General features: G+C 50.0%; 9 protein-coding genes across 9 annotated transcripts in view; 5 read left to right on the top strand and 4 right to left on the bottom strand.

Moving 5' to 3' along the window:
* The first annotated feature begins 1,335 nt into the window (after positions 1–1,335).
* On the top strand, positions 1,336–5,792 carry CNE04650 (conserved hypothetical protein). The gene is made up of 8 exons (XM_571185.2): positions 1,336–1,584; positions 2,229–2,353; positions 2,600–2,664; positions 2,716–4,089; positions 4,141–4,748; positions 4,802–5,255; positions 5,315–5,383; positions 5,435–5,792. Coding segments are annotated over exons 4-8 (2,502 nt in total). The 5' UTR covers positions 1,336–1,584; positions 2,229–2,353; positions 2,600–2,664; positions 2,716–2,719; the 3' UTR covers positions 5,436–5,792.
* CNE04640 (expressed protein) lies at positions 5,730–7,482 on the bottom strand. Its single transcript, XM_024657290.1, has 7 exons — positions 7,285–7,482; positions 7,152–7,210; positions 7,056–7,073; positions 6,678–6,979; positions 6,462–6,617; positions 6,319–6,402; positions 5,730–6,245 (listed from the first exon to the last, which is right to left on the bottom strand). Exons 1-7 carry the CDS (start codon positions 7,411–7,413, stop codon positions 6,001–6,003), a joined length of 993 nt encoding a protein of 330 aa, XP_024512979.1. The 5' UTR covers positions 7,414–7,482; the 3' UTR covers positions 5,730–6,000.
* Positions 7,483–7,617: 135 nt separating this feature from the next.
* CNE04630 (DNA binding protein, putative) lies at positions 7,618–10,622 on the top strand. Its single transcript, XM_571158.2, has 11 exons — positions 7,618–7,750; positions 7,809–8,119; positions 8,173–8,266; positions 8,324–8,672; positions 8,727–8,820; positions 8,872–9,025; positions 9,082–9,520; positions 9,575–9,689; positions 9,756–9,912; positions 9,982–10,143; positions 10,229–10,622. The coding sequence occupies exons 1-11, from the start codon at positions 7,631–7,633 to the stop codon at positions 10,529–10,531; spliced, it is 2,298 nt and encodes a 765-aa protein (XP_571158.1). The 5' UTR covers positions 7,618–7,630; the 3' UTR covers positions 10,532–10,622.
* Positions 10,623–10,635: 13 nt separating this feature from the next.
* On the bottom strand, positions 10,636–12,650 carry CNE04620 (mitochondrial processing peptidase, putative). The gene is made up of 5 exons (XM_571156.2): positions 12,504–12,650; positions 12,281–12,451; positions 11,526–12,221; positions 11,119–11,470; positions 10,636–11,032 (listed from the first exon to the last, which is right to left on the bottom strand). The coding sequence occupies exons 1-5, from the start codon at positions 12,609–12,611 to the stop codon at positions 10,779–10,781; spliced, it is 1,581 nt and encodes a 526-aa protein (XP_571156.1). The 5' UTR covers positions 12,612–12,650; the 3' UTR covers positions 10,636–10,778.
* A 130-nt stretch (positions 12,651–12,780) lies between these two features.
* On the top strand, positions 12,781–14,070 carry CNE04610 (protein complex assembly-related protein, putative). The gene is made up of 4 exons (XM_024657289.1): positions 12,781–13,078; positions 13,156–13,258; positions 13,320–13,511; positions 13,613–14,070. Exons 1-4 carry the CDS (start codon positions 12,819–12,821, stop codon positions 13,988–13,990), a joined length of 933 nt encoding a protein of 310 aa, XP_024512969.1. The 5' UTR covers positions 12,781–12,818; the 3' UTR covers positions 13,991–14,070.
* Positions 13,158–16,422, bottom strand: CNE04600 (leukotriene-A4 hydrolase, putative). The gene is made up of 7 exons (XM_571153.2): positions 16,153–16,422; positions 16,016–16,096; positions 15,670–15,947; positions 14,797–15,591; positions 14,671–14,736; positions 14,506–14,605; positions 13,158–14,435 (listed from the first exon to the last, which is right to left on the bottom strand). Exons 3-7 carry the CDS (start codon positions 15,814–15,816, stop codon positions 14,104–14,106), a joined length of 1,440 nt encoding a protein of 479 aa, XP_571153.1. The 5' UTR covers positions 15,817–15,947; positions 16,016–16,096; positions 16,153–16,422; the 3' UTR covers positions 13,158–14,103.
* Positions 16,423–16,430: 8 nt separating this feature from the next.
* On the bottom strand, positions 16,431–18,063 carry CNE04595 (hypothetical protein). Its single transcript, XM_024658544.1, has 4 exons — positions 17,839–18,063; positions 17,522–17,688; positions 17,314–17,427; positions 16,431–17,253 (listed from the first exon to the last, which is right to left on the bottom strand). The coding sequence occupies exons 1-4, from the start codon at positions 17,982–17,984 to the stop codon at positions 16,595–16,597; spliced, it is 1,086 nt and encodes a 361-aa protein (XP_024514391.1). The 5' UTR covers positions 17,985–18,063; the 3' UTR covers positions 16,431–16,594.
* A 126-nt stretch (positions 18,064–18,189) lies between these two features.
* On the top strand, positions 18,190–19,810 carry CNE04590 (hydrolase, putative). The gene is made up of 3 exons (XM_571151.2): positions 18,190–18,564; positions 18,690–18,870; positions 18,928–19,810. The coding sequence occupies exons 1-3, from the start codon at positions 18,268–18,270 to the stop codon at positions 19,668–19,670; spliced, it is 1,221 nt and encodes a 406-aa protein (XP_571151.1). The 5' UTR covers positions 18,190–18,267; the 3' UTR covers positions 19,671–19,810.
* Positions 19,811–19,894: 84 nt separating this feature from the next.
* The window catches only part of CNE04580 (cytoplasm protein, putative), a 4,668-nt gene continuing 249 nt past the window's right edge, over positions 19,895–24,313 (top strand). Inside the window, exons 1-12 of the mRNA XM_571149.1 lie at positions 19,895–20,018; positions 20,117–20,246; positions 20,297–20,346; positions 20,399–20,454; positions 20,553–20,800; positions 20,867–21,176; positions 21,251–22,149; positions 22,218–22,314; positions 22,399–23,248; positions 23,332–23,446; positions 23,523–24,022; positions 24,083–24,313. The exon at positions 24,083–24,313 is cut by the window's right edge and continues 249 nt beyond it. Of these exons, the coding sequence (XP_571149.1) occupies positions 19,973–20,018; positions 20,117–20,246; positions 20,297–20,346; positions 20,399–20,454; positions 20,553–20,800; positions 20,867–21,176; positions 21,251–22,149; positions 22,218–22,314; positions 22,399–23,248; positions 23,332–23,446; positions 23,523–24,022; positions 24,083–24,216 (3,435 nt within the window). The 5' untranslated portion in view covers positions 19,895–19,972 and the 3' untranslated portion in view covers positions 24,217–24,313. The remainder of the gene's footprint in view (positions 20,019–20,116; positions 20,247–20,296; positions 20,347–20,398; positions 20,455–20,552; positions 20,801–20,866; positions 21,177–21,250; positions 22,150–22,217; positions 22,315–22,398; positions 23,249–23,331; positions 23,447–23,522; positions 24,023–24,082) is intronic.

Raw genomic sequence — 24,313 nt, 5'->3', positions numbered from 1 at the left:
ACCACGCCCTTCTAAAACAATGCCCTCCTCTTTTCTTCAACATCAACCTTCACTGACAACCTCCCACACAAGATCTGGCCCCTGGGGTACCTAACGAACACCCCTGGCGTGATTAATTGATCTAGTAAGACACTGCTCTCTGCTTCGCTGTGAGCTGTAGCATCATCCATCATGTCATCTAGAAGTGAGTCGACATTTTATTGATCTGGAATAGATTCTTGAGCTTCATATAGTAAGCTTCAAGCCATCGAGGGTTCTTTCCAAATCTTTCGATATCATATAGAGTATGTGGTGTAATATATGTGCTCAGTGACCGAGGAAAAGTGAGATTAGTGATGACTTGTACCTCAGTCCCTCCAGATTTGGATTGGTCATCATGTAAAAGAAGAATGGAGGATGATTGAGTGTTAAATTGTTGTTAAGCTCGACACCACATGCATTGGGCAAGGACCGAAATAGCGACTTCCAGCTGCGCATTTCCGGATGGACGATGAGGTATAATGAGCAAGCCAGAAGATGGTGATAGTACGTAGGTGATTGATGAGGACAGCACGCAACATCACATTTTGTAAGCTGTTGATGATTTTTGTGACGTGTTGTGCCAAGGAGCATTCTGCTCTGTATTTTGAAGTACTCTTCTTCTGTTTTTTTTTACCACCAAGTAAGGGGTTCTGAGCCATCGAATAAAGAGTTACTGGCCCTCCCTTACTTCGTATTCCACTGCATCCTTGAGTTGTTATGACGGCGCCCGGTCGGTATACGCTGAAATAAAATTCGCGCCTGTTTTTCTTTCGCGTGTCTCGTGACTACACCCTGGGAAACCTGTAATTTCTCTCCGCCATTCCCTTTTTGTCTCCCCTGCCGCATGCTGGTATAAATATCCCATCTGCCCTTGCCGTAATCCCTTCCATCCCTCTCTGAACCTGCGAGTAAGGCATGACATCCATTTAAAGGACGATACGAATGAAAGACATAAAGCTGTGACTTCCTCGCAGTCGTTGGAACGCGCCTGCCACTTACGTCACCTCTCGTTGACTTTTTTGAGAGACTAAGCACACAAATTGGGTACATCGAATCATTTGTGGATATGATTGCTATCATCTGATATGAATTTCTGAAGGATGTTAGCTATGAGATGCATAAGAACATAAAAGAATGAAATAAATGGCTCATATCAGTGTATTCAGCGGCATGAGAAATCAGTGCAAGCCTGAGAACGTTTTTATCGAGCTTCTTTTGTTGACGCGGCCGTAGCGGGGGGGGAGGTCAGGGTCGAAGTCACACGGACCTAACCATTTCTCGAGATTTGGGTGGACCTTTTGACAACCACGAACAGATCTTTGTTACAAAATAAGTCGTCTTCTCTCTTGTCTTCTAATTGTTTGAATGGCTTGGGCTATTTGGTAACAATTTTCAAGCAGCGACATTTATCATTGAGACAGTCGACTTTTCGACTGCACCGGCAATATCGAGCGCTTGACAAGAAGTTTCGTCACGTGGACGAAATAGGGAAGGATCTGTTTCGGAGGTCAAAACAAGTTGGACATCGAGTGTTAGATTTGAAGGATAATATTGTCGCAGCTCGTGAGTTTGTCTTTCTTTGCATATCGGTCGTGAGAAGGTTCTGCGAGAATCTATCCAGAGCGAAGGCGAGAAACTGTTGTGCATGCGTTTTATGGCGGTGTTTGAGTTACCTGAGAGAGATGATCTTTCGGGCGGTAGCATTTTCGTGTTGTGTCCCGAAAATGGGAACTCTTGATGTGAGACTGGCAACTGTGCATGGGCCCGTTACGACCGTCAGAAATACGCAAACGCTATACTCATGCTGTCCCTTGGGACTTTGAGAATGGAGAGTTGCTCGGAAAGACGCGTTCTATTAATGCTTGATGGCGGAAGGTCAAGACTCGCAAGGATAGTGTAGTGGGCGACTAGACGTCTTGTTGTCTTACTCGTCTCCAGGCGATACATACCAGCCTTCTATAATGTCTGCTACCCTATATCCGCCATCCAGGCTGCGGTCCTGAGACTCTCCTTCCTGTTTGAACACCCACTCCTTCCACTAGCGTTGTCGCACACAACAATCACAACACACGTCCTCCTTCATCATCCCCATCTCATTCTCCATTTCTCGCTTCTTTGCTTTGCATTAGCATTTTCCTGTTGTGTTTTATCTTCCATATTCTTTCACACAGCTTATCCTCATTATTCTGACACACTCTTTTTCGTAGACGATTAACGAAACGAACGGTAGAACCTTACGGTACTTTAGCTTTTAGCGCCCTCACTCTTCACGCTTACTTCGACCATTGTAACACTGCCTCTCCACGGAATACCGTCAAGAGGACTTGTAAAAGTAAGTCGTTACGTTCTATTTATGCTACGATGTCGTTTTTGGACTGCGCTATCTCCCGAACTGCTCCACATGCATCTCGAAAGGCAGCGATCTTGAAGGAGGTCCGTGGGTGGCTCCGTTGTCCACCCAGCCCAGGCCTGCGGCGTTCCGCCAACCATGTTTGAATTTTGATTCATTCATTCATTCATCTTTTTCTCGCTCCCCTGTCTGCTTCTCAGCTAGAAATCTCGCTAAATACTTACGCAGTTTAATTGTAAAGTCACCTCGTCACTAGACAGGAGGACAATATCTGAGTAAATACCGGCCATCAAGTGAGTGCTCACGAAAATCAACCTGACGCTTGCTCACAGACAATTATATAGCACTATGGCAGCCGTGCTTCACATGCCTACCGTAGTCCACCGCCCTTCCATGGACCGTACACCGTCTTTCGACCAAAGTCGATCCCGATCAGGTACACCTTTTAGCGATCCTGCACCACACAATCGTTCCGGTTCTGGTGATTCTGAAGCCTCTCCCTACAACCAATCGTATCCTGGTTGCTTTCCTCAACAACAGTTTTATTCGGTTCAGCCACAATCTTGGACTACCGCCGCCATTCCCGCTTCTGCATTCCACACCCCTCCATTCCACGGCTATTCCGGCCAACCTGGTTTCCAACAGTTTCAACAGTCCCAAGCAGACTTTGCGGCGTGGGCAAATGCTTATCAGCATATGATGATGGCATCTGTAACAGGAGCTCATCAAACAGTACCCACCCCTCCTGCTTCTGCAGAGTATGAGAGACGCGGCAGTATGAGTGAAGGTTATTTTGACCCATCGTACGCTGCTTCACAAGGGCAGAATAAGCCGCACGGCAAAGGACAACAACAACAACCATTCCACCATTACAAACGAGGACCGTCTCGTGTTGCATCCCGTGAACAGGTGCGCTCGGCTTCTATGCCTAGCAAAGCAGATCCGCAACCATCTTCCCTCCCTAGATCACCGTCAGCGCCCGATGCGACGGATCAACGGACATTTCCTGTTTCTACTCCTAGCACTCTCAACCCACCCACGGTTCCTACATCAGAGCTTGACCCTTCAGTAGCTTCTTTTGTTCCGCCTGCACGTTTGAACACCGAAATGCGGAGGAACTCCCACTCGAGTGATAGATCTGATCGTGAAAACAGCCCGTCCTCTCGCTCATCCTCTGCTGCTTCTTCCAAGCCTCCTACCGTCCGTGCAGCGACTCCCTTATATCCTGGTCCTATCACGAACGCCACCAACGCCCGTCCATCTCCATTATCTAACTCTACAACGCCTGAAACTGTAGAAAAAGGCAGCAAGTCTGGCCTTAAGAGCAAGATATTCAATAAATCGGAAAAGAATCTGAAGGAGCAAAAGAAATTTGTTTCCCCTGTCAAACGCTCACTCCCTCCTCAGACTTTTTCATCACCTTCTGAAACATCTACTAGATCTGCTACTCCTCCTGTAACACCCCCTCACGATTTGCCTGCGCCTTCTGCGCCTTTTGCGAATGTTGCTGCTGCGGGAAGCGAAGTCAGCTTGGCCGGCACGGAACGAACAGAACGAACAGCAACGATCGGGGATGAGACGAAGAGCAAGGGAAAGAGAAGTCTGTTTAGGATGAAGAATATGTCGACAGATAACATTTCTTTGAGCTCGACGGTTTCTTCTGCCAGTATGATGATCAGGAAAATGGGGAGTATTGGAAAGTTGGCGAAAAGGAATAGGTGAGTGCAAGTCCTGAAGAGGTTAGATACTGTCAGCTGACGATGATGAAGTTTGATGGGTATTTCCAGAATTTTCAAAGAAAAGCCCAAGGATGAGGATGCCGGATTACCCCAGAAAGAAGTCAAGAAGATTAAAAAAGAAAAAAAGAAAAAGAGTAAAAGCAAGGGCGAAGCTGCACCCGCTGCTATCAGCCACGCTACTGCTGAGCCTGAACGTCTCATTAATGACGAAGAGGACCGTGCCCTTGCTGGTCTAACTCCTGCTGCCAAGCTTGCCCGACAGTATACCCTCCGCTCTCGCGCCGAAGCCGCTCAAAGGCAAAACGACAATGTCGCAGCCAAGTCTACACCCAACCAGGATGTTGTGGGGGACATAGAAAGCGTCACTGCTGCTGTACCTCACGAAGGTCCCAATCTAGGGCCTGAAGTCGTTCACGTTCAGCCTAGACAGACACCTACCCTCGTACATGCCGTCGCGGTGACCGAGCACGAGTATGATAGCGAGGATGATTCCTCTGATGAAGGCGATACAATGGAAGATCTCACGATGACGATGGGAAGGACAAGGTTATCCGACGAAGCTGATGCAGAGTTCAAGGCTACTTGGGGTAATGCGTACATTGATAAGAATGCGGTGCCGAAGAAAGGGATCTTGAAGCGTAAGTCTGTATTGTACTGTGAAGGATCATCTTGACTGATTTGAAAATCACAGAGTCGTCGTCGTATTCTTCGCAGGATGAAGAAACGAACAATCGACCGAGATCCAACTCTACCCACGAAGCCATTTCTGCCAAGCCAGGACCTTTGGCTCGCCTTCCTCCTTCCGATCCTGCACGCCTTGATGGCCTTGAGCAGCTCTTACATCCCAGTGACGATTCCAAAAACCCATCCCTTCCAACTTCCAGTCCTGAACAGGTCTCTCCTGCTCCGGAAAGGATGTACCAGCTCCCCGTCCAAAACACCTCTGCTCCGACGTTATCTTTCATGACACCTTCCACCCACCATGCACCTCCAAGAAGCATGACTGCTCCTGGAAGAAAGAGGTTATTGTGGGCGCCGGAATGCGCAGTGTATACTACATATGACTGCTTGACCTATGATAGGAGGAGCGAACCGGCTACATGTAACCGATTGACACCCGAGCTGGCTATGGCCATCAAGCAAGAGTGAGTTCTCTGTTAACTGGCGTAGGATTTGTGACACATGGAGCTGATCTTGAGATCAGGTTGAACGCGTTCAAGCTTGAGATGCCTATCCATCCCGAGTCACGTATTTATACTCACTACTTTGCTTAGTGAGTGTACTCTTGATCGCATGTCTGGAAAAAGTCTAATCTACTTTGCAGATTCTTCAGATCGATCCTAAATCAAATGTACATAATGATACCAACCGATACTAATACACTTATGACTGCCCAATCGCCCAACAACAATTTCCACATATTCATCATCGCATCTGCTGTTCACCATTTTTTTCTCCATTTTTCGTTGTTTCGTGGCCTTTTCCTTTCGTATTTTCCAGTTATTGCTATTCCTAATTCCCAGGACTTTTTTGTCGCCCATATGGTCTGACAGGGATCATCTTTTGGTACCTAGTATCTCCTGTTCTCTTTTACTCTTTCTTTCTGTCTCTAGGATCCGTATCGTTGTGCATGTTACTCTGTGTGGCTGGCCATAAACATCTATATGTACAAAATTACTTTCCATGCTGGGCTGCTAGACTTGTACAGATAACACTGCCATTTCGAAGCGGATCACGATCAGTTATAAAGAGGAATACGTCTAGATACATTAAGGGAGCTATTTTTTGAAACATTTTTTGCTACAGTCCACAAATCATTTTCGAACCATTATTTTCGACTCTAAACAAGGTCTCTGGCCCTCCCATTCCACATTTTCCTTGACATTGACATCAAACGGTATCGGTCGCTCTTTGGCTCCCACCACCCGCCACACTCTCTTCATGTCCGTCTAGCAACCCCGTGCTTTCATTCGGTTCACCAACTTCCTGGACGGCCCGTACCTCACCAACAGTAACAGCCTCGTGTGGCGGGACATGGGTACCCTCGGGGACAAGGACAACTCGTCCGGAACGGGTACGGCGGTGATTACGTGATTTGAGTGCGGACTGGCCTGCTGCCCAAGGTTTGCCCGCGCCTGCGCTTGTGTCAGTTCATGGAAGAGGGAAAGCGGAGAATGATGCAGCATATAAAAAGAGTAGGAAACGTACGAGCTGCAAGACCCGTGAACGTCAAAAGAAGAGCTTGTGTGAGAGAGACAACGGCTGAGGCGACTCCGAAATTGAATGAATGGTCTGAAAAGCTGTGAGCGACTTGGAAAAAAAAAAAGGATAGATGTGGATGGGACGCTTACCCAAATGACTGCCTTTACTCTCGAACCTAGCATCGGTCCTGAAAACGTGCAAAATCAAGGCGATGGATAACACTTGCAAAAGGCAGTGGATGAGCATGGTGCCCGAGACGAGCTTCCATTGCTGGCGACGAGCTTTAGCTCTGGCCGTACGCTCTCCTATCATTCCCCCGATTGTCAGCTGACGCAAATCGGACACGGAAACAAGGATGAACTAACCCCTGTGCAAAAAGATGAAAAGTAGGCTGATCAAGCTGGCAAGGCATGGCACAAGAGAAAGCTGAGCTGCGTAGCCGGATGTTGACCAGAGAACACAAAACTTCTCGCCAAATTGCTGACACTCTGACCTGGTAGGGAAATTCTGACAGACCCACTGATTCCCAGCGCCTTTCGAAGGGTCGCCAGTAGGTCCCTCGATACCAAAAATATCCACCAACGGCAGATCAACCGCAGTGGGAAGAGGGTGGGCTGATTCGAGGAAAGCAAGCGTCGAGTTTGGTACAGCTAGAGAGCGAGTGCAGCTTGGGAAAACAGGCTGCGGGTCAGCCATCGGCCGAACGTGGTGCGAAGTGGCGAATGAGATAATTCACAACCTACCGTTTGTAAAGGCCATACCTGTAGGGGTCCATTTATCATGGTCAACAATTTTGCAGTGCTTGCTGATGCGTAGCATGTATTTGCGTCCAGACTTACCTCGTTTCGAATGTGGTCGGTCCTGGATTTCGCCCCTTGACATGGATGAGTCTGGGTACCTGTACGTCATTTTTGGTCAGACATCCATCTTCGAGAACGCCTCCCACCATCGTAAGGCAATGTCGGCACGCACATAGATGTTCAACAAAGTGAGAGATGTTGCTGCGAGTAACAACACGAGCGAGACAAGATATGGAGACTTTCTGACTGTGTAATGGCGCTTGATGCGGTGGTGATGAGGTTCGTTTACCGTCAGCGGCATGCTGGATTGTTTCAGTAGCTGCAGATGCGAATGGGTTTACAAAAATAGAAGAAAGAGGCAAAGTGTCGGAAAGATGGATCTCGATAATTTAATGTTATCCGAAAGGTTCTCATCGTCATCGGAACCCTGGTCGTCATCACTCGCGTTTCTGCTCGCGCAGCCATTTTACCTTCAAGTTTTATATTCCTTCTGCACGATGCTTCCCACGCAACATGCCATGTCAGAGGATTCTATGGACATCGATCTACGGCCAGAAGTAGAAGAAATTGAACCCGAGGGCCCGAAACCCATACATAGGCTTACAAAAGATGTCATCAACCAGATCGCTGCTGCCGAGGTGAGGCCAAGACGCGTCGGTAATGTTGCTCGAGCTGACGCGTACAATACTACTGCAGATTATTCATCGACCGTCAAATGCTATCAAGGAGCTCCTTGAAAACTCTCTAGATGCAGGCTCTACATCTATCAAGATTTCAGTCAAGGATGGAGGTCTGAAGCTCTTGCAAATCACCGATAACGGTCATGGCATCAACAAAGATGACTTGCCCCTTCTTTGCGAGCGCTACGCGACTTCAAAGCTGCAAAAGTTTGAGGATCTCCAGTCGTTAGGGACATATGGCTTTAGAGGCGAAGCTCTTGCAAGTATAAGTTACTGCAGTCACGTCGAAGTTGTTACGAAGACCAAAAACGAGGGGTGTGGCTGGAAGTGAGTGGTAAATCTGGACAGTACGCGTAGTAACCAACTGATGGTCCTGCCAGAGCTCACTATCAAGATGGCAGCTTGATCCCAGCAAAGCCTGGAGGTACCGCAGACCCGAAGCCAGCGGCTGCCAATGACGGAACGGTCATCACGGTAAGCTTCCCACCCTAAGGGCGCAAAAAGGTGAAGCTCATACACCGTGGACGCTAGGCTGCAGACCTCTTTTACAACATGCCACTTCGTAAGCGGGCATTCAAGTCAACCTCAGACGAATATAACCGTATTATCGACGTGGTCACCAAATATGCCATTCATAATCCTCACGTTGCGTGGGTATGCAAAAAGGCCGGCACTGCTTTACCTGATGTTGCCACCCAGGTCGGTTCGAATACCAAGGCGAATATCGCGGCACTCTACACATCCGCACTGGCCAATGAGTTGCTAGAAATACCAGAGTCTGAACTGCAGCCTGCTAGGCTAGGTGCAAAGCTAAAAGGCTGGGTGAGTAATGCGAATAGTAGCTGGTCGAAGAAGGGGGGGTGGTTACTTTTCATTAATAGTGAGTTATTTATCATGTACGCCTTGAAAGATGCTCATTCACTTCACAATTCAGATAGGCTAGTCGATTCGAACAAGTTGAAGAAAGCTGTAGAAGGCCACTACACCTCGTACCTCCCAAAAGGTGCTTCGCCCTGGGCATATCTCAGGTACGTGTTTTTTGACGAATGTCATGGACAGTACTAATCGTATGACATTAGTCTGCAAATTGACCCCGCAAAAATTGACGTGAATGTACATCCCACAAAGTCAGAGGTCCGTTTTCTCAATGAAGATGAAATTGTCGACGCTGTCGTGCAAGCCGTTCAAACCGCTCTAGAAGGTGCCAACCTCTCGCGTTCTTTCACCGTTCAAGTAATTCTTTTCCCCTCACTTCATTCTCAACAATATGGCTTACATATCTGCCATAGACTCTGCTTCCTGGTGCCCCTACACCTTTAGGAAAACGTGAAAGTTCAAATTCCACTATAGCATCTGCATCATTCTCTACCCGCAAAGCAGCTCCAAACTATAAAGTCCGCATGGACCCGTCCAACCGTACCCTCGACTCCATGTTCACTGTCATTGACCCCTCCCAACTCTCCGGTTTTGTCGAAGACGGAGAATTGCAGGAACAAGAACGACCTTCCAAAAGGAGGAATGTTGATCCAGAATTTCAAGGTGATGAGTCCATAGTACTGGACGATGATAACGACGACGAGGGACAAGCAGAAGAAGGGGAAAGAGAACAAGTTTTCGCGGATGAAGGGGAAAGTGCGAAAGGGAAAGCGAAGGAGATTGAGGAGAGCGTATGTCATTTTACAAGTATCCAATCTTTGAGAAGGGCAGTCAAGAGGGATGGAAATGCTGGTGGGTTCCTGTTTCTTATGTCCTTGTTCTTGAGGAAACTGATCATTTTGACAGAGCTTCACGAGATCTTTCAACGGCATGCTTTCGTCGGAGTTGTCGATCGATATCAATGCCTTTCGCTTATCCAGCATAGCACGAAGCTATTCCTTGTCAACCATGGCTCATTGGGGTGAGCTCCCACTCCGAGGAGGAAACCTAATTGTCCAAAATGCTAACCCTGATCCACATTGTAAAGTGATGAACATTTTTATCAACTTGGTCTTCGGCAGTTCGGCGCATTTAACCGTATACGCCTTGATCCTGCCCCACAGTTGAAGGAGCTTTTGACGTTAGCGGCAGAGGACGAGCCTGGGCTGCTTGAAGCAGGGTTGGAGGTAGAAAGTGTTGTGGATGTACGTCTCTTGGCCCATGTTTACGCTCCTTTTCATGCTGCTCTTGGTTCCTAATCCTTTTCTTCTCAGTATATCGCAAGCTTGTTAAGAGACCGTCAGGAAATGCTGGACGAATATTTTTCCCTTCTCATTACTGAAGACGGAAAAGTGGAGACCCTCCCTATGTTGTTGAAAGGATATACTCCGAATTTGGATCGGTTGCCTCACTTCTTACTATGCCTTGGAACACAAGTGAGTTTGCCCCTCGTCTTGTGTGACGAATGCACGGTGCTTTATGTACTGTAATTTAAAGTGAACTAATGGACGGGACATGTAGGTGGACTGGGATAATGAAAAGGAATGTTTCCAAACTTTCCTTCGCGAACTCGCATTCTTCTATTCCCCTCGGCCTTTTGAAGACCAACCCCCTCCACCGCACACTAAAGATGAAAACATGACCGGAGACGAGTTAGAGGGTGTAGAGCCCACCCCGGAAGAGATTCAGCATCAGCTCTGGCAGCTCGAGCACGTCTTGTTCCCCAGCTTTAGACGGCACACAGTATGGCCAAAGAGCTGTATGACGCATGTCAATCAACTGGCCGATTTGCCGGACTTGTTTAGGATCTTTGAAAGATGTTAAAGGGGTTTGTCGCGCCCGGTACTTTATAAAAGGCTATGTGGGAGCTTCTTGTGCAATTTGACAAGTATAATTGCCATGCATTCAATGTTTACGATTTTGTTGGGCAAGGCAGGGAATGAACATAAGATTGGATGATGTGTTTGATCGGTGGTCATTCATGCTGATTGATTACCAAGTCTAGTAATACAAAAATGCCTCTTCCCTGTTTCTCTATTCCACTTCCACTACTCTAACCTTCCATTCATTTTTACACACCCAACACCCACCTATCCTTCAGTATCCGTCTCACGTCGCCCAACGCACCCAATCCTGGTCCCTGCGCCACTACCGTCGCCTTGCCCGATCCTAATCCGTAATTCACCCTCCCTTCTGACGAGTTGCCCGGTCTTAAAATACGGTTTGCGACGCGGTGGAGGTCCGCCATAGTGAGCGCATCGATCTTGGCGCACATGTCTTCGACAGGGACCTTGTGGCCGTGGATCTGTACTTGACGACCGAGATCTATAATGAGTGGAAATGGAGAGGAGTGAATGGTAAGTTATGGGGAATCTGGGCGGAAAGAGAGAGTAAAGTATAAAGACACGTACCTTCGACGGCAGTCAAGCGACTCTCCAGCGCCATGACCAAAGTACTCTTCAACATATTCTTTGCCCTCCTCACCTCCTTCTCCTCCACACCACCAAACATGGGTCCCGTCAACGCATGCAGTTGTCCCGCCATGACATCAACTATCCTAGACGCGAATTGGGGATACACAGAGGCTGAGATGCCGAACAGGCCGGAATCAGCGTAACAGTGGTGAAAGGCGGCACAGAAATCAACGGCGTGGTATTGGTTCAGAACTTTTGTGTAGAGGCGGGTGTACATGCCTTTACCTGGCCCTCCGGCGGAGAAGGAGCCGCCTCCGCCCAGCAGAGTTTGAAGGGTCGCGAGAGCATACTATAATGAAGATGCACGTCAGCGATGGAGAAGGAGCAATAGCCAACAGACGCACGATATCAGGATCATGAATTCCCAATCCTTCGAAGCCAATGTGAATATGGACAAATTCTTCTTCTGGCTTTTCCATGTAAAGCTCGCCGCCGGTATACTGGGCTTTAGCGTGCGCGAGGTCGGTGTAATCTTGAGAGACGGGCAAAGCAGACGCGGTCGCAAACGATTTACTCCCCAAAGGCTGTTGCGCTTGAGTAACAGAGGGGTGGAGAGATCCAGGGCTGGTAGTGGTAGCGGGCATGTCTCCGAAGAACTTTTCGGCAAGCATGACGAGTTCTTCGTGCGGCATACCGACACCAGCAACCACCATCCTCTCTGGTCGGTACCAGTCCCTCATAAATCCTCTAACTTCCTCCTCTCCAAGCACGCCCAACTGACTCTCAGGACAGAGCAGGGGCATACCAAGGGTGTTGTCCCGGAAAGCGACGGTATGCAATATTTCCGGCAAGATCAATTCCGGCTTCGCCCAGATTTCCCGAATCTCATACGCAGCAGCCTCCTTTTGCGCCAAAAGCTCTTCTGGGAGGAGGAGAGGGTGTCGGATAGTGGAAGAGATGAGTTCGAATGCGAGAGGGAGAGACTGGGGGAAAACGGTTGACTGGTACATGATGGTCTCACGGGAAGAAGCACAAGTAACTTGTGAACCCAAAGAGTCGATGAGGGTGGTCATCTGGGCATCAGTATGCTTGTCTGTGCTCTAAGGTTTTATACAGCATTAGCATTCGAGATTTAAGAAACAACAATTTTGTGAATCACCTTGAAAGCCAGTCTGTCCAAAAGATGGGATACGCCACTAGTCCTCTGACTTTCATATCGACTACCGGCATCGATGTAGACTCCCACAGCGTGGAAATGCCCAGGAATAGACTCGGTAGCAACACGAAGTTTGTTAGGAAGTGTTGTGACCGTTCCAGCAGGGTTCAATGTCTACAACAAGGTGGATAAGCAATATGTTTCTTTCGAGCATGGTAGGACATACGTGAGCGGAAGAAGTGGCGGCTGTTGTGGCCCGTCGGGAAGGCACTAGCAGTCTCGAGCTGGTGCTCGCTTTTGAAGCGAAGCGGGGGGCTGCTGGTATCCTCATCATTGTTGTTCGTGCTGTTTTCGTTACCTTTCCAGTCGTTTTCATCATGAAAACCATCTTCGTCGTCTCCCGGCGGCAGTTCGGCAGCGTTGTCGCTGGTACGAGCTGCATATTACGTAATCTTAGTTCCATACCTGAGACCACGAATTCGTTCTTTTGCGAGTTGGGATGCATCTTCTCTTTCCAGGTTCACCATATCCACTTCCACGGATGCCTCCCAGACTCCCATTCCAGCCACGGGCACTCCGACTTGCGCCAATTACCCCGCTCGCAGGCCCCTCGAGGCTCCTGGCAACCGCCCCTCCGACAAACTCCAAGCCAAAAGGTAAATCACCCGCCTCGGGCGACATTCCCCCCCTTCAGCGGCCACCCGGAACCCCTATCAAACCCAGTTCATCTCCTAAATCATGGCAGCAGAAGAAGGATGAGATGCTCGATGATGACCGTGCGAAAGCCAAGAGGAAGGCGTTGTGAGTTTTATTTTTGCATGCACTTGCGTCCAACATCGACAATCAGATCGTTTTACTGACAGTCGACACTTGAAAAGATTACATGAAGCGAAGCAAGGGTATTTCCACGATTATAATCAAGCTAGAACAGCAAGGGGTGGTAAACTCTGGATAGCGCCGAATGTTCTCATTCGCGAAGACGTGTGTACTTTCCATCGCCCGATCCGTTCTTCTCGACCACTAATCTTGACGGGAAAAATAGAAAGCAAACTACTTCCCCGACATTTCTGGTAAATCCCTTCTTGGACAGAATGTCCATACAACGGACTTGTTCAGGGGCAAGGCAACACTTGTGGCTATCATCTCCACCCGATTATCAGAAGAGCACGTTCAGTCTTTCGTTCAGCCTGTACTGGAGGATTTGGAAGGGCACCCGGATTTCCAGTATCTTACTGTGAGTTAGCCTCCTCCTTGATATCTGTCCATTTCTGTGGTGTTTCCTTTTGTTCTCCGGTGGACATATCACCCAGCCAATTGACAATATATCTCTCCCAGATCAACCATCAACCCAACGCTCTCAAATCTCTCCTCGTATCCTTCTTCACCTCTTCCCTCAAACGTATTATCCCTGAACACCAGTGGCCTACATATCTAATCTCCACCGGCTCCTGGTCGCCTATCGACGTCATCCAGCCTCTCGGACTTGGTAACAGTCTATTGGGGTACATCTTCTTAGTGGATCATAACGCTAAAGTGAGGTGGGCGGCGTGTGGGCTCGCGACTGAGGAGGAGGTAAAGAACTTTAGGAGGGCAGCGGCAGTACTGGTTGGAAGGATGAAAGGTGGAGTTGGGGCTGGGGCTGTGGCTGGGAGTAAAGCGGGGGAAAAGGCGGTAGAAGGGGTGGTGGACCCTGCATTGAGCGGATCACATTAGAATCATGTAGAATGCACGACGAACACACTAAAGCATATCCTGTATACAGATAGAAATTCATGACAGCTTGTCAAAAACGTAGCCCCCACCCCCCCAAAAAATAAACTCTTACATTACTCTACCTTGAGGCCGAGATCCTTTGCAATCATCTTCCTCGCAATAGGGTGATAAAACCCGGCATGCTCCATAAACGTCTTCTTCGCCAACTCTGGTGCTTGCTCATTCAACAACCTGAAAACTGGTCGGCAGAACTTCATCCTTCCTTTGGAAACGACCCATTCGGCCGCCTTTTCGGCATAATCAGCAGAAGATTTGAGTGCAATCTCAAAGAAACGGAGGGCGATCTCGGCGTTACCGGTGGAAGAGAGAGAGTAGGCCTTATCCAGAGCAGAGACCGCTTTGGGAGGGAAAGCGGGGTAGGTCTCGAGTCGGTCGAGCATGATCACTGGGGTAACGGGAGTTAGCAGGTGCGAAGAGGGGGGGAGAACCAAAAGGTGAGTGGGGATGGACTGTACCTTTCTGGGTAGTAGAGAAATTCTCAACATCCTTGGGTGAGAAATCGGAAAAGTCTTCGCTGTCCCTGGCATGATTCCACCTCTCAGCGAGGTCGTAGCACTATTCCCCGCAAAATATCAGCGAGGCCGAACTGCGTGATAAAAAGATTTTGATTCAGAACTTACAGCTTTGGACAGCGTGTCGTCGTACTTGATATCAACACAAAGATCACCACCGTCACCGTGAAGCCACTAATCATTTGATAACGATTAGATATTTTTACACCCAGGATATGAGATGGAATGACTCACCTCGTCCCAATCAACCTTGCCCAACTTTCGCACTATCTCTTCCCCATTCTTTAAACTACCAAAGTAATGGAACAAGTGGCCCCTCCACTGCTCAGTGGTGATCGCATATCCCTCAAAAGTCTTGACGTAATCCTTCATGTACGGCAAGAAAATTTCGAGACCTCCCACAGTCTGTTCGAGGTAATACAAAAAGTTTGCGCCCTTTTCATACGGTACCTGACTGTACCCCTCATCAGGATCCTCGTAATCCTTGTACTCTGCGACCAATCGTTGGAACCGAGACTCCAATCGGGCAAGGTCATCGACCAACCCCCGTCGACCGACAGTAAAAGACAATTGACGAGCCTGTTCGCCGTGGGTAGCGCGGATGATCAATCGCTCGAGGTAGGTCGTCCATCCTTCATTCAACCAGAAATGTCGCCATGACGCACACCCGATCCCGTTACCGAACCACGAGTGACTAATCTCATGAGCGACAACGTCTACCTGGGATCGGTCACCGGCAATGATGGTCGGTGTGGCGAAAGTGAGACAAGAGTTTTCCATTCCGCCGTAAGGGAAGGACTCGGGGAGGAAGAGGACGTCGTAAACGCCAAACTTGTACTCGGACGCGAGGTCCTCGGCGGTAGCGACAAAGTTGGCAGTGTCCTTGTGGAATTCCCAATAGGCAGCGTCCATGTTTCCGGGTTCGGTCCAGCAGCCGGTATTCCAGTTCCGGCCAGAGAGCTTGTCGAATGGTTTGTAGGTGAGTTCGCCTGCACCGATGGCGATGAGGTAGCTCGGGATGCCAACGGGCTAAACCGAAACGCTTTCGCGTCAGCTTACTTTGATCCATTTTTTAAAAAAAAAAAAACAAGAGATGGGCAAACTAACCTGATCATAGATAAATTCCGTAATACCATCCCCAAGGTCAACAGTATCTTTCCTCAACGCACTCATCAACACTTCCAAACCCCTACCAGAACGGACCCTGGCACCATAAGTCGCCTTGACCGCAGGCGTATCTTGGCAAGGAAGCATGCTCCTCGCATGAATAGCCTGGCATTGGGAGTAGAGGTAGGGGTATTTACCAGATTTGGTCTGCTGAGGAGTGAGCCATCCAACGGCGGTACATTGGAAGTGGTCGAGTAGGTGACTTTAACGGAAATGGACTGAAATCATTTGTTTTGATCATGTCAGCGATGAAAACCCGGGTTTTTCAAAAGAAAAGGTAACGTACAGAACCTTTGGAGACAGCTCTGGGGAGGGAAACAGTCAACCCCTCACCCATAATCTCAATCGCCTTGCCGAGCTTGTACTCCTACCATCCCATCAGTTTACCTTCGTCTCCCACAACTCCTGAGCAAAGTAACTCACAGCAACTTCTCCGTCCACCTCAACTTTGCTGATGTCCAAAAAGCTGCTATCCAACACCACCTCGTTGACACCATCCTCCCTCGCCTCAAGCGTGAGCGTCGCAGACCCGCCAAAGACCTGCTTGTCCCAATCGATAGTCCAGTCGAGGTCAATGTGCTTTGTGACGATGGCGAGGTAGTTGGACAAGGTCGCCGGGTCCCTGTCGATATGGGCTGAGTGTGGGATGAACTGGGGGTGGAAGGACATGGCCGGTGGGTCGGGAAATAAATAAAGAAACAAAGAAATAAAGAAGTAAAGAAATAAAGGGATTGCAGAGATGGGAGCACATGGCTCGCAGCCGCCACCCGCTTAGCCAGGAGACCTGATGTGGAGGCAGACGGTTACGTAAAATACATTGTTTACACTCTATGACTGGGTACCACAGGTTCAAGAGGACAACGAGCTATATCTCTTCATCGTCGCTCTCTTCCTCATCTTCCCACACCAGATCCCCGCTAGCACCCTCCCCCTCGTGCGCATACGGTAGAGGCACCTGTGCGCGAGCCTGGCGCTGGGAGTCTGTGAGAGAGAGGTTGAAGGGCAAGTCGAGATCGGCGTGGGTGGCTGCTTGAGCGGGGTAACCGAGGGCGGAGGCGTCGGGCGGGATTGCAGATGGAGGCGGGGGGGTGAATGGCGTGAGGTTGATGAGGGATGAAAGGGGTGGGAGGGTGAGTGTTGAGTTGGTGGGAGAAGATGAGGGTTGGGATGGTGGGCTGAGGACTACTGCTTCGAGGGAGCGGGATATCCCTTTTATCCCTCCTGTCGCTTTCCTTACCAGCACACCCACGCCCACACCATCTTCCCAATCCCTTGCGCCCACATCCAACCCCTCTTCACCCTTATAAGCCAGTTCCCTGCCCACTCCTCTTTTCATGGCATTCTCCAGCACCATCCAGTAATTCGCGGAAGGGCTGGAGGAGATGGGTGAGAGGTAGAGTTTGGATAAATGGGTGAGGAGCGGGAGAGGAAGGGGGGACAGGAGGGAGAGCGTTGGGGAGAGAGTGGGCGGGGTGAAGTGGTGGAGGAGAGAGGGGTGGAGAGGCAGGATGAGTCGAGAGGGGGCTTATTTGTAGACATCTTATTTAGCATGGCGGTATGGAAGGTGTTTTCTATGAGACTTACCTTTATGGGATTTTATAGATGCCAGCAAGCTTCGAACAAGGCTTACCACGCCAGCGAACGAATGATCCTCACCCAGGACATGCAACGCATCAATAAATATTTGTCCGCCATTGTCTTTTTTGCCCCTTTTTCCATCAGCTTCCCATTCCCAAACTCACTCCCCACATTCCAAAAGCTTGAAGCTTTGAGGAAATGAGCGGCGACTTACAAGAGGAGAGTATCCGTTGTTTGATCTCTGGAAAAGAAAGGTTTGAAGTATATCCGGGAACATCACCTGAAAGGTCTATGATCTTTAGCCCATCCCCGCGCGGTAAACTCGGATCAAGGTATTCTTCAGGTGGGTTAAGGACGGTTACGAAAGTGATTTGCTCGTTTCTGCCAAATACCAAAAACGTCGTATCAGCATTCCATTTTAACACACCCCATTCCCTTTTTTACAGCCTTCCCCAGTTCGTTTCCGAATCCAGTTTTGGACAGAACAATCGCGATACGCACGCACGCCCAGTTCAAGGCTTTCGGACATACCTAGAAACTGCAGTTGCAAGGAGATGATTGAATATCGGCGTCGCAGGAAAAGTGGGTTCGTCCCGGAGGATAAGCAGGGGCTGATGCGGGATCTGAGTGTTGTCGAGAATATGTGCGAGAAGGGACGATGCTGTGTCCTTTGGCATGATTGAATGGGGAGTATTATGTATTGCTGTTTTCTTTTTTTTTTTTCCTTTGAAGCAGAGTTCGAGTACAGTGTTGTTGATACGTATAGACGCAAAAAGTCGACAGGGGAAATTGAAAGGAGGATTCGGTGGAGAGTGGAGGTTCCCCCCCTTTGCCGAGGTGTTCGGATCTATCCACCTTCTTTTGTATGATAGCAGCCTCATTCGCCATTCTTTTTTTTCCCACATTTCCATACCAATACACACATATACAAACACCAGACACAAGAAAGAGACACATACCATGCCGCACAAAATCATCCTCGACACCGACCCAGGCGTAGACGACGTCCTCGCCATCCTCCTCGCGCTCTCTTCTCCCGAAGTCGACCTGGCCCTCATCTCCATCGTCTTTGGCAACACCCACGCGCCCGTTGCGCATAGTAACTTGTTAAAGATATATCATCTCCTGGCGCAAGAGGTGGCGCAGACTGCGGGCGCGGAGGGGAGGTATGGGAGGTTGAAGGGGCAGGTGAAGACGGTGTTGGCGATGGGGGAGGATGGGCCGATTGGCGGGGAGAAGGCGGTGGCTGCGTACTTTGTGGGTTTTTCAGTGACTGTTCCATTGTGTTGTCGTTGTGAAAAGACATTGGCTGACTGAGTTTTTTTTGGGGATTATTTTTTTCGACTTCTCCTTTTTCAATGAACACTTTCCCCATCCTGCAGCATGGCCCAGATGGATTGTCAAACATTAGCGAGACGCACCCTCATTTCACTCCTCCCGAGATTCAGCCAGGGGACATGCATGCACATCTCGACACATCGCCTAAACCTTCTTACGAGGTGATACTTGATATCCTCAGGGCGGAGCCTGACGACAGCGTGACCATCGTCGCTCTCGGTCCATGCGAGTTTTTTTTTTTTGGTGCAGTATACATATAAAGCGCTAATATGCTATGTGTAGTGACGAACATTGCACACTCTCTGCGTGCCGATCCAGAGACATTCACCAAAGTCTCCCGCGTTGTATGGATGGGCGGTGCGATCGATCACCCGGGTAACACTTCCCCCGTCGCTGAATTCAACTGTTTTGCCGACCCTTACGCCGCGTCTTCCGTCATCTCTGCCGCCAAGGAGGGTAAGATTGAACTCGTCATGGCTCCTCTCGACATCACCACCCCGCACGCCATCCCTTTTTCTGATCTGATCCATCCTTCCGTCGTCCCCATCCCCGAGCCATCCACCGGTGCTGTCCGAAAAGCCCCAGAAACGCCCACGCCGCTGGAAGCGTTCATCTCTGCGATGCTCGTCAGGGTCCGTGGTCTCCAAGCGAGTTTTGGGCTACCAGATGCGATGGAGATGCATGATCCTGTAGCTGTGTGGTATGCCATTGCGCACGCTGGTGTTCCCCGCGGAGCCGGGCCGGTGGAAGGGTGGGCGCTGCAGGGACGGGAGTTTACGGTCGAGCGGACGGGCGAGTACACGAGAGGGATGTGTGTGGTGGATCGACGCGGGACGGGGGAGACAGGCGTGGATAGGAGTAAGGATGAGCGTATTCTTTCACACGGGCTGGCGCAGGACACGGGAAATACATTGCCAGAGAAGGCGTTGAAGCCGCGGATGTTGCCGCTTGTGATCACGCGCACGCCGGGGGCAGAAGTACTGAGGAGCACGCTGCTTGGACGGGTGTTTGGAGAGCGGGAGTAAATGCCGCGCTATACGCCATACACGCATAACTAGAGGCCGAGACAATAGACAGTTATTAGATGTAATTATATCGAGAGCAAGTCTGGAATCTCTGGAATCGAATCCCGGGGACCTTTATTACTGTATGACGCGTATGGCTTGATGGATGCGATTTGCCCGATCAGGAAATACATCCCCACTTCAGGGCAGGGGAGTCATGCGTCGCTATATCAGTCAAGCACTCACATCTTCCTACCTCCCTCCCTTCCTTTCTTTCTCTCCTACCTCTCTTTCTTTCCGCCTGCTCAGACGCACAGACCTCCATGAGCACAGCCAAGAAGCTCCAGAACAAGCTATTCCGGGCGGGGCGTGAGTCTAGCTGCTAGTTCCGATCCCCGATTCCCCCTCGAGCCACTCGCCCCGGTGCCGTTTATTACCCAAAGCAGAGCTGACGCAGCCGTTTCCAGAGGAGCAGCCTTCCGCCGGAGCCACAGCCGGGGACGTGACGCCGGTCGCGACGGGCACTGCGACCCCTGTGCCTGAACAGCTCAAGATCAATATCCCTGCGCCGCCCGGGGCCCAGCGGGAGAAGGAAAAGTGGGTGGTCTTGGCCGAGGAAGGAAGGAAGCTGACAGCACACGCCGCAGCCTTCCCAAACGCCCGCCCTCGCAGCAAGAGTCCGCCCCCGAGCTTTCCCGTACGTCTCTCTCTCCCTGCTGCACGCAGCCAAAGCTCAGTGGATCCCATAGCCAAGGACGGTGGGAGCGACATGGATACCCCGGAGGCGGTGGCCCAAGACAAAAAGGTGCGTGCGGTATCCTGTTGCAAGACACGCCGTCCCTGCATTACGAATCGCACGCGGCCCGCCACTGGATATGTACTGACAATCCGCTACTGATACAGCAGTCTCTCCGCGACCGTCTCGTCGCAGAGCTCGGCCCCAGATTCCATTCCGTCGAAGAATACCGTCTCCAGCAGTCGGACAAGTACCAGGTCCACTGGAAACGATGGGGTCCATATGTCAGCGAGAGGCAGTGGGGTACCGTCCGAGAGGATTATTCGGCGAATGGCGACGCGTGGAACTCGTTTCCATTTGAGATGGCGCAGTCAAGAGCGTATAGGTGGGGTGAGGACGGAATGGCTGGTATTTCGTGAGTTGCGTCCTTGTCGTTTCAGATCTGCTCGAGAGAACAAGTGGCTGATACGGACCGGTGCAGTGATAACCATCAGCGACTTTGTTTCACGCTTGGTCTTTGGAACGGTAAAGACCCTATCCTGAAAGAACGTCTCTACGGCCTCAACGGTAACCAGGGAAATCACGGTGAAGACGTCAAAGAGGTCTATTATTACCTCGACTCTACCCCGACACATTCGTACATGAAATATCTCTACAAGTACCCGCAAACCGAATTCCCATACCAGCAGCTGAAGGAAGAGAACCAAAACAGGAGCAGGGAGGTTGGCGAGTTTGAACTGATGGATACTGACCTCTTTGACGAGGATCGCTACTGGGACGTCTACGTCGAGGTGAGTCCCTCTTTCCTCTCTCTTGCATCTTTCACGCGATTGACTGCTTTCTTTCTCCCATAATAAAAAAATAGTATGCCAAAGACGAAGAATTCGCAGATGCCATCTCTGTCCGAATCACAGCCTACAACCGTGGCCCCGATCCTGCCGACCTGCACATCCTTCCCCAGGTCTTCTTCCGCAACACCTGGTCATGGGGCAAAGAACTCCCGCCCAACATGCCTTCCCTCTCGCAAGAAGCCGAAGGCGTCATCCACGCTTCACACGATACCCTCGGTGAAACCCGATTATACTGTACCCCTTCCCCGGCCCCTGCCGCCCCTGCAAAGGGAGGCGTCGTCCTCGTCGACGGACCTAGTGTCGTCCCAGACTTGTTATTCACAGAGAACGACACAAACTTTGAGAGACTTTGGGGTGGGAAGAATAGGACACCTTTCGTGAAGGATGCTTTCCACGATCATCTTATTCCATCTCACAGGCCTCCAGAGCCCGAGATGGCCAAGTCTGCTCAGGAAGGGTTGGCGTTGAAGAGTCCGTCAGTCAAGACACCTAAATTACCCCCTGCGCATACCGCCGCTGAACTCGAAGAGGATGGCGATGATGACCAGCCTGCAGCCCAGAGCCAAGAGGGTGACGATCACGATTCCGCCGTACATTCCGCCCCTGCAGCTCCCCGCCCCGTAGCAGACCACGGCCACCGCCAATTCGTCAACCCCGACAAGACCGGCACAAAGGCCGCCGCCCACTATCACTTCACCGACGTGCCCGCGAACGGCGGCTGCGTCGTCGTCCGTCTCAAACTCACCCCGTACTCACCCGACGAAGACCCTACCATCGTGGATGAAGAGCTCTTCGATGAGAATATGGAAGACAGAAGGGTGGATGCGGATGAGTTTTATGGGAGAATCGCGAAAGGAGGTATTAGTGAGGATTTGAGGAGTATCATGAGGCAAGCGTTGAGTGGGATGTTGTGGTAAGTGTTTCTTGTGTTCTAGATCTTTGATGACTCCTTGCGCGCTTGGGCTGATAAAAGGTATGCAGGACAAAGCAGTACTACCAATATATCCAAAAGGAATGGATGGAAGGTGATCCCGGGCAACCGCCTCCTCCTCCTGAACGCAAGTGGGTCCGAAACAAGGTACGTATCATCTCTCATGAAATTGAAATTCTGTTATTATTATTATTATTTTTCATGCCCTAATCTCCCCGACTTTATTTACAGGAATGGAAACACATGTACATCAACGACATCCTCTCGATGCCTGACAAATGGGAGTACCCCTGGTTTGCCACTTGGGACACTGCATTCCACTGTATCCCCCTTGCCATGGTTGACCCCTCCTTCGCCAAGAAACAGCTCGACCTCATGACCCGTGAATGGTACATGAAACCCGACGGCGCTTTACCGGCATACGAATGGAACTTTAGCGACGTTAACCCGCCCGTACACGCATGGGCCACCTTTCGAGTATTCAAAATTGAGCGAAAAATGTTTGGCAGGGAGGATCTCGACTTTTTGGAACGCGTGTTCCAAAAACTGCTGCTCAATTTTACGTGGTGGGTGAATAGGAAGGATGCGGACGGGAACAATGTGTTTGAAGGTGGTTTCCTCGGTTTGGATAATATCGGGCCTTTTAACCGCTCAGAGCCGCTTCCGACGGGTGGGACTTTGCGTCAGGCAGACGGGACGGCGTGGATGGCCTTCTTCTCCCTCAACATGCTCAGTATCGCCCTCGAGCTCGCCAAGCATAACCCCACCTACGAAGATATCGCCTCCAAATTCTTTGAACACTTCCTCTTCATCTCTGATGCGATGACTTACCCAGGCTCCAATGAGGAACATCTTTCCTTGTGGAATGAAGAAGACGGATTTTACTATGATGCCATTCAATGGGGGTACGGGCATTCGCAGCAGTTGCCAGTGAGGTCGATGGTAGGCTTGATGCCACTCTATGCGACGCTCGTTTTGGAACCACAGGTGATCAAGCGGTTCCCTGGGTTCAAGAAGAGGATGGATTGGTTTATTGAGAATAGGCCGGACATTTCAGAGAGGAATGTGGCGAGTTTGAAGAGTGAGTTGTCTCTTTTTTCTTCTATTGAAAAGGAAAGGAGTATTGGAACTGATAAATATGCGTGTTTTTTTTTTCCTTCAAAGCCTCTGGTAGGGGAGATCGAAAGTTGTTGGCGTTGGCGTCAAAAGAGAGATTGGTGAGGATTTTGGAGAAGATGTTGGATGAGAACGAGTTCCTCTCCGAACACGGTATCCGATCGTACGTTTTTTTCCCCTCCCATCATCTTTCATCCCATGAGTATGGCTCTCCTCATTGACGATGATGATGTTTCTAGAATGTCACTCTATCACCATGATAACCCCTTCTCGATGAACGTCAATGGCGACGAGTTTGGTGTTGGCTACTGGCCAGGCGATTCTCGCTCCGGCATGTTTGGTGGTAACTCCAACTGGCGAGGCCCCATCTGGCTCGCCGTCAATTTTTTGCTCATCGAGTCTCTCCAACGATTCCACCAGTATTACGGCGATAGTCTCACTGTCGAGTGTCCTACAGGAAGCGGAGACTACATGTCCCTCGCCGGCGCGGCAGAAGAAATTCAGCATCGTCTTATCCATATCTTCTCCCGAGACGAACATGGTCGACGAGCAGTGAACGGTGGTAATCCCAAGCTTAACAGAGATCCCCATTTCAAGGATTACGTTCATTTCTACGAGTTTTTCCATGGGAATGACGGACGAGGATTGGGAGCGAGTCATCAGACAGGCTGGACTGGGTTGATTGCTTGGAGTATCATGCAGACGGGAGAATTCTGCCGATTGCCTAAAACTCCAAAGAGTGAGTCCCAATCTACCCATACTAATCTACCCATGCTAATCTCCTCATGATGTACTGCAGCCCCCCGATCTGTGGCAAAACACTACTTTGACGAGCAGATCAATACTCCCAGCGAATATGCAGAGGATGGGTCGATATATTCGGCTTATTCGATGCATTCAGAGTATGACGAACCAGAGCCTGATGAGCTCTAGTTTGCTCCAGTACTCTGAAACAATGTTGTGAGATGTCAAGAACGAATGATCTAGGGAAAGTATCGTGATGGGAAACGGGGCAGGATGGCATTGCAGA

Source organism: Cryptococcus neoformans, assembly GCF_000091045.1.
Source record: "Cryptococcus neoformans var. neoformans JEC21 chromosome 5 sequence".
NCBI classification, from domain to species: Eukaryota; Fungi; Basidiomycota; class Tremellomycetes; order Tremellales; family Cryptococcaceae; genus Cryptococcus; species Cryptococcus deneoformans.
Note: the sequence above shows the minus strand (reverse complement) of the source record. Positions and strands in the feature narration are given on the sequence as shown.

Excerpts from the sequence above, each read along its gene's own strand:
- CNE04650 (XM_571185.2), top strand. The coding sequence starts at position 2,720 with ATGGCAGCCGTGCTTCACATGCCTACCGTAGTCCACCGCCCTTCCATG. Across the intron at positions 4,090-4,140 it reads AAGTTGGCGAAAAGGAATAG|TTTGATGGGTATTTCCAGAA; the intron begins GTGAGTGCAAGT and ends ACGATGATGAAG. Across the intron at positions 4,749-4,801 it reads GAAGAAAGGGATCTTGAAGC|AGTCGTCGTCGTATTCTTCG; the intron begins GTAAGTCTGTAT and ends TGAAAATCACAG.
- CNE04640 (XM_024657290.1), bottom strand. The coding sequence starts at position 7,413 with ATGCCGCTGACGGTAAACGAACCTCATCACCACCGCATCAAGCGCCAT. Across the intron at positions 7,211-7,284 it reads TCACTTTGTTGAACATCTAT|GTACCCAGACTCATCCATGT; the intron begins GTGCGTGCCGAC and ends AATGACGTACAG. Across the intron at positions 6,618-6,677 it reads TTTCATCTTTTTGCACAGGG|GAGAGCGTACGGCCAGAGCT; the intron begins GTTAGTTCATCC and ends GGGGAATGATAG.
- CNE04630 (XM_571158.2), top strand. The coding sequence starts at position 7,631 with ATGTCAGAGGATTCTATGGACATCGATCTACGGCCAGAAGTAGAAGAA. Across the intron at positions 8,673-8,726 it reads GTGGTTACTTTTCATTAATA|ATAGGCTAGTCGATTCGAAC; the intron begins GTGAGTTATTTA and ends TTCACAATTCAG. Across the intron at positions 8,821-8,871 it reads TCGCCCTGGGCATATCTCAG|TCTGCAAATTGACCCCGCAA; the intron begins GTACGTGTTTTT and ends GTATGACATTAG.
- CNE04620 (XM_571156.2), bottom strand. The coding sequence starts at position 12,611 with ATGATGAGGATACCAGCAGCCCCCCGCTTCGCTTCAAAAGCGAGCACC. Across the intron at positions 12,452-12,503 it reads CCGCCACTTCTTCCGCTCAC|ACATTGAACCCTGCTGGAAC; the intron begins GTATGTCCTACC and ends ACCTTGTTGTAG. Across the intron at positions 12,222-12,280 it reads TGGACAGACTGGCTTTCAAG|AGCACAGACAAGCATACTGA; the intron begins GTGATTCACAAA and ends ATAAAACCTTAG.
- CNE04610 (XM_024657289.1), top strand. The coding sequence starts at position 12,819 with ATGCCTCCCAGACTCCCATTCCAGCCACGGGCACTCCGACTTGCGCCA. Across the intron at positions 13,079-13,155 it reads AAAGCCAAGAGGAAGGCGTT|ATTACATGAAGCGAAGCAAG; the intron begins GTGAGTTTTATT and ends ACACTTGAAAAG. Across the intron at positions 13,512-13,612 it reads CGGATTTCCAGTATCTTACT|ATCAACCATCAACCCAACGC; the intron begins GTGAGTTAGCCT and ends TATCTCTCCCAG.
- CNE04600 (XM_571153.2), bottom strand. The coding sequence starts at position 15,816 with ATGCTTCCTTGCCAAGATACGCCTGCGGTCAAGGCGACTTATGGTGCC. Across the intron at positions 15,592-15,669 it reads CGGAATTTATCTATGATCAG|CCCGTTGGCATCCCGAGCTA; the intron begins GTTAGTTTGCCC and ends GTTTCGGTTTAG. Across the intron at positions 14,436-14,505 it reads TTTCTCTACTACCCAGAAAG|TGATCATGCTCGACCGACTC; the intron begins GTACAGTCCATC and ends CCGTTACCCCAG.
- CNE04595 (XM_024658544.1), bottom strand. The coding sequence starts at position 17,984 with ATGCCAAAGGACACAGCATCGTCCCTTCTCGCACATATTCTCGACAAC. Across the intron at positions 17,689-17,838 it reads CTTGCAACTGCAGTTTCTAG|AAACGAGCAAATCACTTTCG; the intron begins GTATGTCCGAAA and ends GGTATTTGGCAG. Across the intron at positions 17,428-17,521 it reads ACAACGGATACTCTCCTCTT|ACAATGGCGGACAAATATTT; the intron begins GTAAGTCGCCGC and ends GGGGCAAAAAAG.
- CNE04590 (XM_571151.2), top strand. The coding sequence starts at position 18,268 with ATGCCGCACAAAATCATCCTCGACACCGACCCAGGCGTAGACGACGTC. Across the intron at positions 18,565-18,689 it reads AGGCGGTGGCTGCGTACTTT|CATGGCCCAGATGGATTGTC; the intron begins GTGGGTTTTTCA and ends CCCATCCTGCAG. Across the intron at positions 18,871-18,927 it reads CATCGTCGCTCTCGGTCCAT|TGACGAACATTGCACACTCT; the intron begins GCGAGTTTTTTT and ends TGCTATGTGTAG.